Source organism: Urocitellus parryii, unplaced genomic scaffold, assembly GCF_045843805.1.
Source record: "Urocitellus parryii isolate mUroPar1 unplaced genomic scaffold, mUroPar1.hap1 Scaffold_240, whole genome shotgun sequence".
In the NCBI taxonomy this organism is placed as follows: Eukaryota; Metazoa; Chordata; class Mammalia; order Rodentia; family Sciuridae; genus Urocitellus; species Urocitellus parryii.
Window position 1 is genome coordinate 19,244 of NW_027552421.1, and position 12,693 is coordinate 31,936.

The 12,693-nt window shown below is 46.6% G+C and overlaps 1 protein-coding gene and 1 pseudogene across 1 annotated transcript; one reads left to right on the top strand and one right to left on the bottom strand.

Annotated features, from left to right (window-relative positions):
* Positions 1-2,550: 2,550 nt before the first annotated feature.
* LOC144251833 (olfactory receptor 2T29-like) lies at positions 2,551-3,504 on the top strand. Its single transcript, XM_077794537.1, has one exon. It carries the CDS (start codon positions 2,551-2,553, stop codon positions 3,502-3,504), a length of 954 nt encoding a protein of 317 aa, XP_077650663.1.
* An 8,017-nt stretch (positions 3,505-11,521) lies between these two features.
* Positions 11,522-12,457, bottom strand: LOC144251829 (olfactory receptor 2T1-like; annotated as a pseudogene).
* Positions 12,458-12,693: the final 236 nt, after the last annotated feature.

The window sequence follows — 12,693 nt, forward strand, 5'->3', positions numbered from 1 at the left end:
GATGTTAGGCAGAGACCCTGAGACCCTGGATTGTCAGTCTGTACTAGGAGGAAATAAGAAGAGTAGGACCTCAGAGGCTCTGGGGAAGGCAGAGCGTGGTCAGCAATTCCTGGGTGCTGCTGGCTAATAAGGTGGCTCTGTGTTTTTCTACCAAAATTGTCACCAATTCCCCAAGTTAAAAGTGCATCAGGCTGTTGCCATGAAACGTATGCAGGTGCCTAGAGAAGAGTAAGAGAGCAGGTGGGACAGGCCCAGGATGTAGAGCAGACTGGGTCCCTGGTCCTGTTTGTTCTCGGGGTTCTGGTCTCTGGAACAGTGGCAGAGCCTCTCCATCACTGCCCCCTCTCTCCCTCTGTCCTGTCAGAAAATTCTGTCCCTGTATTCATTGCAGCTGTTTGTGTCCATTCCTTGCTCCACTTTGTCCACAGAGACTGACAGGACAGAAGGTGTGATTTCAGTTCATGGGAAAGATCTCAAATTCTCCAAAGAGCTCAGCCTTCATCTGCCAACAGGTTAGGATTTCATGGACAGGAAGTCTATCTGTCTATCATGTCTCTCTCCTCTGTCTGTCATCCACCTACTACCCCCTACCCACCTACCATCTCTGTCCCTGGGCCTGCACCTCTCCTGCTTTCCACCTCTGCAGTGGGTCTCAGACATGCTGGACCCTAGAGCTACAGCATATGAAGCCATGTAGTGTGTCCACTGCTTCAGTGCCTCCCAGCAAGGGCTGTCAAAAGTGGACTATCACATCTGATTTAGGAAATATCACAAGGGAGAAAATGTGCTTCAACTTTTCTTTCTTAAAAAATACCTCTGTATTGTAGCTACTGCTATTCTTTCTAGAGAGAAGATACATCAGACCCTCAGGCTGATAGAGAATCAAATTTAACAGTTAAGCTTTCAGAGGCAGAAGATTGGAAAGGTTTAATTTCTTTAATAAAAAATGTGGAAGAAGCCATTATTGATTTCCTTAAGAAAGGTGGGGCAATTTTATGTTCATTGCCCTTTTTACTTATTTTTTCACTATATAAAAATCCTGCCTCAAATATTATGGATGCTGTTTTCCCCTGTAGAGATTGAAAATAATCTCTAGAAGTGCAGACAAGGTTAACAAGCCCTTGACCTGTGTTCAGTGTCTACACAGAGGTGGCTGAACATCAAGACAAAGCAGGCAACAGTGAGCTGCCCCTGAGACTTCTCCATGCAGTTCTGTTAACTCTCTGTCTCTCAGTGTCCGTGAAAACTGATGTGGCTGTCAATAAAGCAGATGGTGTTGGTAAAACAGCTAAAGCCTTTCTGATGCATAGCAGTGATCCCCGAATGCTTGTTCTGCACCTGAAGATGGACCAGGAGGAGCCCTGCCTGGGCTGAATTATCATAAGAGCTTTTCCAGGAAGCTGTGCATAGTGAGGGTCAGACCAATAACTATCTCAGACAGTTGTTCATATTTACATTTATTTAAATATATATTTAAAGCTTCTTTATTTTATATAAAATAAATAACACAACATAAAAAATGTCAAATCCAAATCCTTTCCTTTAAAGTTGATTGTAAGCTTTACTTGCAGATCTTTTCTCATGAAATCTTAAAAATCAAGTATTGGATATATAAATAGGTACCCAAATTGGAGAAATGAAGGATGGTATCTCATTGTACAATAGCAGTGACAGCCAGGTCTAGGACAGGTTCTGAAGAGTGGGTAGTGCAGATGTCAATCAACAGCATGCCTGTTTCTTCATTTGTCAAAGTCAGAATTCAGGGAACTTTCATTTGTTTTCCTCACTTCATCCTCACCACACCTGGTGTCAGGTGTCATTCTCATCATCTCTCAGGCAGAGTGGACAAGGAAGGGGAGGTCAGAGGTAGCAAGAGTCAAGGTTGGAAACCAGTCATGACCTTGGATGTTTATGGGTGGGTGCCCTCAGGTCTCAAAAGGTTTAGTCCTGTGTGTAGAATGCAGTGTGCTGGAGAGAACAGCAGAGTCATTCCAGACTCACAGAACCTCCTGGCATGTCCTGGTCCTATAGGCTTGGGGGGTTCAAATGTTAAATGTGCATTCCACAAATTATGTCTAAGCAACTTTTTAAACATTTTGAATATACCATATAGATCTGAGAGTCCTTAGATTCCAGCTAAAACCAGATTATTAAACCAGAAATATTAACACTTATTTCACACTTGAATAACTTAAACTCAGGAATTAGTGATTCCCCTTGTTTTCAAATGTCCCCTACTTTTTTTAGCAATAATTCTAAAAATATGCGCTTGTTATTGACAAACTCCTTTTTTCAGGAAGCTCATGAACCTGAACTGTTGCAACCTCACTACAAGTTACCAACTCACTTCACCCACAGGTGAGCTTTCAGATACTTTTTAAAAAATATTGTTTACTACAGGTCATCTGAACTCCTAGGATCTGCAGGCTCTGGTACGACCTCTGGTTGGCACAATCAGACTGTTGCACAGGTGTGTGGCAGCTAAGAAGTCACTTCAGCCCTCTGTACAACATTAACTCAAAGATTTCTTGGTGACCAAGGTGGAACCTCATGGACATCACCACCTGGATGACCAACCACACAGGGTGGGCAGATTTCATCCTGGTGGGACTCTTCAGTCAATTCCAATACCCAACTCTGCTTTGTGTGGTCATCTTCATGGTTTTCCTGATGGCTTTGTCTGGAAATGCTGTCCTGATCATCCTGATACACTCCAGTGCCAAACTCCACACCCCCATGTACTTCTTCATCAGCCAGCTGTCCCTCATGGACATGATGTCCATCTCTATCACTGTGCCCAAGATGCTTCTGGACCAGGTGCTGGGTGTGAGTACCATCTCAGTCCCAGAATGTGGGATGCAAATGTTCCTCTACTTGACACTTGGTGGTTCAGAATATTTCCTTCTGGCAGCCATGGCCTATGACTGCTACATGGCCATCTACCATCCGCTCCATTTTCCTATGCTCATGAACCACAGGGTGTGTCTTCTTCTGGCATCTGGCTGCTGGTTCCTGGGATCAGTGGATGGCTTCATGCTGACTCCTGTCACCATGACCTTCCCATTCTGCAGATTCCGGGAGATCCAGCACTTCTTCTGTGAAGTCCCTGCTGTGATGAAGCTCTCCTGCTCAGACACCTCGCTCTATGAGACACTCATGTACCTGTGCTGTGTCCTCATGCTCCTCATCCCTGTGACAGTCATTTCAGGCTCCTATTCCTGCATCCTCCTCACCATCCACAGGATGAACTCAGCAGAGGGCAGGAGGAAGGCCCTGGCCACCTGCTCCTCACACATGATGGTGGTCACACTCTTCTATGGCACTGCCGTCTACACCTACATGCTCCCCAGCTCCTACCACACCCCTCAGAAGGACATGGTGGTGTCTGTGTTTTACACCATACTCACCCCTGTGCTGAACCCCTTAATCTATAGTTTCAGGAACAAGGATGTCACTGGGGCTCTGAGGAAAATGTTGAGTGTTGAGTCTTTCAGGAAACAGTAAAGTAGAGGATTTGGGTTCCATGGTTTCTCCTTCTCTCCACGTCAGATGATGAAGATCTCCTGGTGCCACCTCCTGGGCTCCTACTCCACAGTGCTGCACCCCTATGCTCCTCTCAGGGGTGATCCTCCTGTCCACTGCTTGTGCATTCAGGGTCCTCATGCAGCTCCCCTGGATCCACCTTATATACCTAAGTTGACAAGGACTTTCTCCTTCTAAGGGAACATATTCATATCATTACAAAATACATAGTGGATATTTAGAGGAAATGGTCATGAGGTGTTCTGGTATAGTGGAGAGAGAGGATATAAAAAAAAGGTGCAGGGTTAATCAGAGGTTAGTCTAGGTTTAGGTTTCATTGGAATTAGTTGTATTATTGTTTTTCTTGCTAATTATCTGCAAAGTTGAAATGATGTATGAATAAAAAGTTAAATAACAGGCTTTTTCTTTTTATAAAAAAGCAAATTTCTACTTTCTGCTTGGGGGCAGTGTGACATAGTATCTAGGAGACCATGCTCTTATCATTGTTTCTAATCTTTATTGAGACAGTGCAGCTGTTTCTCCACATTCCTTGGGGAACGTTCTCAAGGTCCAATCATGAAGGCATCCAGTGGATGATGCTGTCTGAGATCATTAGGATTGAGTAGTGTGATGAAGAATCAAGACCACATGAATGACCACGGGGGGAATGCCAGTCCTGGGTGGAAGGAGGGTTGGGGTAGGCTCCCTACCTGAAATGCATCTGAGGTGGCTCTTAAAACATGGAGCTTATTAAGGAATGTGGTTTGGATGTGAGGTGTCCTCAGAGCTCCTGTGTCAATGCAGGGATATTCAGGTGGGAAATGACTGGGCTATGGCAGGTGTAACTCTGTCAGTCCATCTTACTGTGAATGGACTGACTGGAAGTTAAGTGTAGGCAGGTGGGTTTTGTTTGGAAGAGGTGGGTCCCTGCAGGTGAGCTCTGAAGGGTGCATCTTCCCTTTGGTTTAAATAGCAGACATTTATAGCAGAGAGAGTACATCCTCCTGGCCACAATCCTGGCACTTACCCTCAGGACAGCTGACCTCGGCAGGAGGGTTCCTGGAGAGTTGAGGAAAACGGTTTAACCTGCAACCCTGGGAGACCTAGGGTGCACACTCGCTTTCTGCAAGGAGAGCTTCCCTGCATTTTAAATGCACCTGCACGCAGTGTCTCCCTACCAAAGGGCAGGTTGTTCATCTCGCTTGGAGGGTGACACACCCCTGCTCCAGGCAGTCCAACATTGTCTTCTCCAGGTCCCTTCTAGTGGCACCACTGAAGACAACTACCTGCTGTTGTATATTTGTGCTTCCTTTTGGATTCCCTGAAGCCTGCTTACAGAAGTTGGTTTTCCATATCCGTGATTTTGTTCTAGGTTTCAGGAGTGCGCCTGTTGAGTCAGAATGGCTTCGGCATTTTGTGCATTTTGGGTTTCCACTCGCTGGAAGTGGAAGTCAGCAAAACCTGTCCCGAGTTGGGGTCCACGCTGAAGCCCCAAGGTTGAGGCCTGGTCCCTGCTGTGCTGCTCATCTACCCTCGATTGCTGTCTGCCATTAACATGACCACAGTATTAGGGCCAGCACAGAAGCCCCTTTGAGAAATTGGTATGAAAGGAACATGAAGCCAAGGTCTCTGGACACATTGCGCTGCTGTCTCACACTGCTGTCTCACACTGCTGTCTCACAGTGGTGAGAAAGTTTGGGGCATCAGAGGTTAGCAATCTGGTCACTTCCCTTGAGGTCAGGTCCATTGTCCTCCAGTCAGACCTGTGCTGCAAAGGGAGCTTAGGCCTTAGCATGGGCTGTTCCAGGCACTTGGCTCCCAGTTCTCACAGGACAGCCTGGGGCCAGAGCTGAGGGAGGACCCCTGTAGATGCTGCTCAGCACGCTGGGCTTTAGGTCCTCGATGGGGTCTTTCCAGCTGACACTTGGAGTCTCTGAAATTTTGTGGCTGGGTACCGGCCACAGCACAGAGGGACAGCCTAGCTGCTGTCCAGAAGTTGTTCAGCCACGGCTTTGGCAGCCTCCCTGAGGGGATATTAAGCCTCCTCTCACAAGAAGAAGCCCTGAGCCAGCCAGGTCTTCTAGCCTTGCATTTATTTCTCTACAGTGTTACTGATCCTTCATGTTTATGAGTAACTGCAGAGGGTCAATAAATTCCTGGAATTGGAGAGGAAAACATATAGCAGCATTAAAATTCCCTTGAAAAAAATTTCATAAATTCTCATGATTTTTCTCTTAGATAATGAACATATGCACCTCTTGGATATGTTCAGAGATAGTGTGGGATGACCTGTCAGTTTTTATTAGATCATAGCATGTCTTTCTTCATTTCAGTGACAGGGTTGCAGAAAAGGTATATCTCTGTCAAATGTGTTGGCTACCAATGATAAAAATGTGTTTTAGCAACAGGAATAACCTGACAGCAGCTGTCATGCAGTTATGCCATGAGGAGTGGATCCGACCTAGGGATGGCAACAGGGATGGCCTTCTCTGATCCTCGGGTTCCTTCAGTAAGAGATGATATCATACTACTAACCAACAAGTCAAGGGTTACTTCTGAATGAAGAAAAGTTGGGCAAGGACAGCATATTGGGATGTAGCCACTCTGGGTAAATTTTGTATAAAAAGACAAAGATGTGAAGAAAGACCAAGAATTGTGACATTTCATTCCCTGAACCAGAAAGAACAATTGGGTTGGTGTCATGAGCAAGCTGTGCCCCTAACAAACACATTTGAGTCTCTCCACAGTGTCAGAATTTACTGAATAACTATAAATTCACAGGCTACCCACTTTTGGCAGTAGTAGGTCACTGGATACTCATGGGTCACCTGGTAGTCACAAGCTGGGCAATTCTGAGCTCTTTAATTCCAGTCTTAATTACTAATGTCTGGAACATTGAAGTCACTCATCACACTTCACACAATGATAAACAAAGATGATAGAAATGATAAGAGAGGGTTAAGGTGGCCACAGGGGTCCAGGAGGCTGAGCTGAGAGCAAAGGCAGAGGGCAGATACAGATGCAAAGAGTCACCACAGGTGGTCAGGTAAGATTAGGAACTAGCCAAGAACTTGTTCAGGCACAGAGCTGTGAAGCCCAGAGCTTATTCTAGGCCAGGGTCCAGAGGGCAGAGGTTCCACAGGGCCCCTGAAGATGTCAGCTTGGAGTGGGTTGTATGTGGTCACACGGGCAGGAGAAACCATGCTGTGCTGAAGCAGAGATCCAGAGGTCTGTCTTGTGGCAAATGTCCTGGTCAAGGCTCCTGAGGAGCAATCAGGTGACCCGTCAGGGTGCTTCCCTATCCAGTCTTGGGATGTTCCTCCTTTTACAAGCCTCAAATGAGGGGCTACTTCATTTAGTGGTCTGGTGTTTTTGATAAGCTCGTGGCCTGGGTTTCCTGGTATGATTCTGACATGCCCATGAATCCCTTGCTTATGATGAATTCACAAGTGGTACACGGGTGGTCATTCTTATTAGCATGGTTTCTTTATCAGTTTGTGCCTCATGGCTGTGCCAGGCAGGTGGTGACTGCTTGCTTGTACAAATAAGGTATGGAGTCATTCTTAAACTAAAAATAGAATTGCTCATGGCTAACTGCTTTGCAAAATGAAGTAACCCAGATTTAGGCCTGAAAAGTCCTGTTCTATACTTCAGCAGTAACCAGAAGAGGACACAGCAAGTTCTCCACAGCTGGGCACACACCAGCACTTCAGATGCCTCACATAGGCTAAGGTACAGCAAATTGGAAGATACCCTGCATCTGCTCCAGCAGTGTCTGCCAGAATGCTGGACCTGAATGGCCCAGGAGGGCTGGAGAACAAAATGCCTTTAAAATGCAAGACACTCTTAAGCAATATGAAAACCAGCATGGAGGTGCCTCACAAGACTAGGAAGGGTGTCACCACATGAACAAAATATGCTACTTCTCAGCATTATCCTAGAGAGGATAATTAAATTTGGCATGCTCTAGTGAGACATGCATACCCACGTTTTAGCAGGACAATTCACAATAATCAAAATATAGAACCTGCCTAGGTGTTTGTCAGTGGCTGAGAGGCTCAAGAAAATGTGCTCTATATACACAGAGGTTCTAGTCAGCCATTGAAAAAGCATGCAGTTGTGCCATTTGCAGAAACATGGATAGAACTTGAGAGCATTATGTTAAGATAAATAAGCTAAATACAGAAGGTCAAGAGTGGTGTGTTTTCTTTCATATGCAGCAGCTAGAGAGGAAAGAGAAATAGAAAGTGGGGGTAAAGATCTCATGAAAATCAAAAGGCGTTCAGTAGAGGAAAGGGACCAGGTGGAAGGGTGCCAGGAGGGGAAAGTGCTGGGGAGGATACTGGCCTAATTATGTAGCTCCCACTGCCCCATTGTGGGAAGTATAATGTAATACAAAAAGTATTAAACATATAAAAAGTTTGAACTTGATCACTTTTCCGAAACTGAACTCTGAGTGTGAAATCAGCTTTCCCATTAAGGAACAGAAATTAACAGTTCCCACCAGATGCCTGCCTATGTGCTGTCCAACTGCTGACCCTCCTAAATGTGGGCAATTTTGTTAGCTCTCTTTAACACAGATGTATTGTCTGTGACTGAAGTTCACCTAGCGTTCACGAGACTAATCCCTGTGATTGCAGGCAGTATTAGAACATTTCTGTGTATTATGTAAACATGTCCCACATGTTGCTATGGTAGCAGGTGCAAATATCCATGAGAGACACATCTCTGAGTCAAGCAAAGGTTTATTGACAGAGGATATCTCCCGGGCTGCCCTTTGCAAGGCACAACAGTCTGCTAGAACAAACTTCCTAAGTATATATTCATGTATATGGAGTAATAAAAAATAACCTCTCTGTTTCTGTGGTTGTTAATTGTTACTTGGCATCTTTATTGTGGTTTTGATTGTTAGAAACTCTTTGGGGGCAGGCCTAATGAAAAGGCCATGCCTTTGTGAACAGGTGCTGATTTTCAAAATGGAGTTACTTTGCCCTAAGGACCTAACACATGCATTTATCCATTTCACTCTCCCTGGGTTCTGGGCAGCTTCCATATTTGGTGGGCTATTGTACATCCTTTGGTGAACATCATGCACAGGTGTCTATTAGGAATCCACTCAAGGGTGGCCATGCTGGGTTCAGGGCACAGATATGTTCAGCTGTCTTCACGGCTACTGTTAGGTAGGAGCTAGCAGTGGGCAGTGAGATGCATGGTAAGGTCACAAAGTGTTCTTTAACTTGCCTCAGGTCCTAATTTAAACTATCTTAAGATATCAAATGGTGGCAGTTTATCTGTAGAAAACAAACAAAGCAAGAGAGCTCTTTGTAAGACACGAAAAGAGAAAAGGATTAATGGGCTAATTATTGACAGGGTCCACTGAGGTTGATGTGAAGCTAGGAATTATGGCCATAAGTGTCTTCAATTTTCTGGGATTGAAGATTCCATTAGTAGCGCAGGCACACTAAGATAACTTCTGACCAGCTATTGACCCCAGTGTCCACATTAACATGGGATTGAGTTGTAGATGAAACTTCCCTAAAAAGAATGGCCACTATGACAGTTCCAGAGAGGACCAAGTAAGATCCATAACTCCATCACCCAACATGAAGGAAGAGTTGAACACCGAACTGGCAAAGAGTACAGAAGAGGGCCCCCAGCTCTCCTAGTGAACATCAAACACTAGTGAAATTGGGGACAGCATTGTCTTCTCTGTCATTCTCTGATTGGAGACAGCCCACTCTCTCCCTTGAGAGTGCTCTCGGCTCCAGCTTCACTTTTATTTTACTGTCACCTATAATAAAGTTCTCCTACATGATTTTTGATGTCTGTCTTTAAATTTTCTTTTGTCAGAACATAAACTGAGATTGGGAGTTTTAGCTCCCTGCTTTCCTGGGACACTCCCCCACACAAACTGGCTGGGGTACTAAGTTACTCCCCTTGCTTTCCTGTTTGAGTTGCTCTCTTTTCATAGTTTTTACTATAACAAAATTTCCTGAGTGCAGGTGCTTTTTCTTGCTCACAGCCATAAAGAATAATGTGAATAAATGCCTGACTCAGGGAGCTACATCTGCACACATGGTTCTATCATTCAAGGTCCTTTAAAGACAGCAAGGTGTGTGTCCCCCCAGACACACGTCACCCCAGAGAAGTCCCTTGCTTGATACACACTGTACTACACCTGCCTGCAAATGAAAACTCATGATCATGAAGCTGGGGGACAAAAGGCAGTCAATATAGATAATAAATAATTGGGTTCGATCAGGAAAGTTGGGGCTAGTTGGAAAGCAAATCAAATGCTGCCCTTTCCCCCTCCTCTTTCCAAGACCCTTCCCCCTGCTCCTGCTCCAACCTGTTGCCCAGGTAACCTGTACCAGGAGTGGCTGTTCCTTACAGGGAATCCTAAGAGGTGGCTGTTACCTTAATGCTAGATCATTCCAACATTTGGCCCTCCCCTTGCCCAACTGGCCCTCACCATTTGGCTCACCCTGGCCACTGGTCATAGACAGGCTGGTGAGAGATAAGGAGGAAGGAAGGCACGAGAGCAGAGAAAATCTAAGATGTACAAAGGGGCAAGACATTCCCACTTCTTTGGATACCATCTATGTCCCCCTTCTCCCTCCAGGGAGAAGTCTGTTTCTGTCCTTGAAATAAACCTTGTTCTCTATACTCCCCTTGGAATTTCTCCAGTAACCAGAGGTATCAATGCAGAGCTTAGAGGATGATGAACTGACAGGCATGTGAATCGTCACCTTTCACAGAGAGCCTGACCAGTGTGCTTCTAGCTATGCCCTTGGTTAAGTTCTTATGACAACATTTCCACCTGGACACTGGAGACTGAGCAAAGTCACCCCTTTTCCCCCAGAATGAACTCCTTGTATAGGCACATGATGCACTTCTCATGGCCTGCCACATGTTTTTTGGGAGGTGCTGAAATGGAACCCAGGTATAATAGGCGAGCACCCCACCACTGAGCCATTTCCCAGTCCCTGCCACAGGCCTTCTGTCCTCAATTGCAGCATCAGTGGAGGATGGAGAGGAACTCAGCTGACCTCTATCACCTGGGCAGGTTAACTGGCGATCACTTAATGCACTTGAAATGTGATTTGCCATCTCCCCATCTCAGGTTTGCATGTTTCTCCATATTGAGCCCCCTCCCACAGTGTGTTCATGTGCCCTCTGGGCAGTGCCCTTTACTTTCATACATCAGCTGTAACTTATAAGATAAATCATTTTCACTCATGTGCTACAAACAAAAATTAAATGCTGAATTTTTACTGGAAATAATGAGCACCTAGTAATTGTGGTGCAGACAATGATCACTGGAGGAAACTGCCCAGTGGCTCTTCTTACCACCTATGAATGAGCCCGGAAGGTTCTCAGAAGATGATGTTCCTCTTCTCTTTCAATAGTGAGCTAGACTTACACCCGAGTGTCCTAAATCCCAAAGAACCATCTTCCCTCTTGTATTCCCTTTATTTATTTAGTACCAGGGACTAAAGCCAGGGCCACTTAACCACTGAGCCACTCTCTAGCCTTTTTTTATTTTTTTAATTTTGAGACAGGGTCTCACTAAGATGTTTAAGGGCTCTCTAAGTTGCTGAGACTGGCCTGGAACTTCCCATCCTTCAGCCTCAGCCTCCGTAGTTGCTGGAATTACAGGCAGTGCACTCCTCGCTACTGCCCATGCCATTGAAAATTCCGTATGACTTAAAATACCTCCAGAAGGTAAAACCCCAGGGGAAATTTTCCAACTTTTGTTTCTGGAAACCACTGGGTATTTATTTTTGCGTACATGTGAACTGAGTAGGACAAAAAGGAGATGTAAGAACAGAAAAAGAGCTGAGAGAGGGAAGTACAGGGGACACATTTTCAAGTTAGCTGCTTTCCTCCTGCAAAGCTGAACCCTTCCCTCCAGTTCATTCCTGCAGGGGGAGCGTGGCCACTAAACCAGGTTTCCCATTGCCATCTGCATGACCAGAGGCGGCTGTCAGAAGGCCTCTCAGGACACTCCTTGAAAGCCCCGGAGTCTCCTGAGTCTCCACAGGGCCCTCTGCAGAGCGCCGCCACGTCCTTGTTCCTCAGGCTGTAGATGAGCGGGTTCAGCATGGGCGTGAGGATGGTGTAGAAGACGGAGAAGACTTTGTCCTGCGCTGGCTGGTGGTAAACCATGTAGGTGTACATGGCGGCCCCCGTAGAATAAGGTCACCACGATCATGTGGGAAGAGCAGGTGGCGAAGGCCTTCTTCCTCCCCTCAGCTGAGCTCACTACGGCCAGGATCCGCGCGTAGGAGGCGACCACCACCGAGGACGGCGTCAGCAGCATCAGCACGCAGCACGCGTACATCACCATCTCATAGAGCGCCGTGTCCGCGCAAGCCAGCCTCAGCACCGCAGGCGCCTCGCAGAAGAAGTGGTTGATGTCCCGGGAGCCGCAGAAGGGGAAGCTCATGGTGATGGGAGTGAGCAGGAAGCCTTCCAGCGAGCCCCCCAGCCAGGAGCCCGCAACGATCAGCCAGCAGACGTGGGCGGCTCATGAGCACCGGGTAGTGCAGCGGGCTGCAGATGGCCACGTAGCGGTCGTAGGCCATGAGGCCCAGCAGGAAGAACTCGGCGCCCACCAGCGTCAGGTAGAGGAAGTGCTGCGCCATGCAGCCCGCAAAGGAGATGGTCCTCTGGCCCCGCAGGTAGTCCACCAGCATCTTGGGCACGATGGTGGAGATGTACAGCATCGATGAGTGACAGGTGGCTGAGCAGGAAGTACATTGGCGTGTGCAGGCGTGCGTCGGCGCGGATCAGCACGACCATGACCCCATTGGCCGTCAGAGCCGTGAAGAAGACGACACAGACGACCGCGAAGAGGAGGCCCCCAGTCTCCTGGGTGCCAAACAGCCTCCCCGAGGGTGAAGTTCGCGGAGGACACGTTGTCCCCTGCCATTGAGGCTGCGGTGGCGGGAGTAGCCCAACGTCTTCCAGGTAGAAGGGTGGCATTTCCCAGGGGATTAAACCAGAACATTCAGATTAGTGGTCAAGCATCACACTTCTAAGAGATGGAAGAAACAGTCTAAAATGGCTTTCTTAATAGTTCAGAACTGATAAACAACAACTAATCTGTATCAGAATGTTAATCTATACCGATTTTTAGTAAATTTGATCATTATTAAGCCATAATTC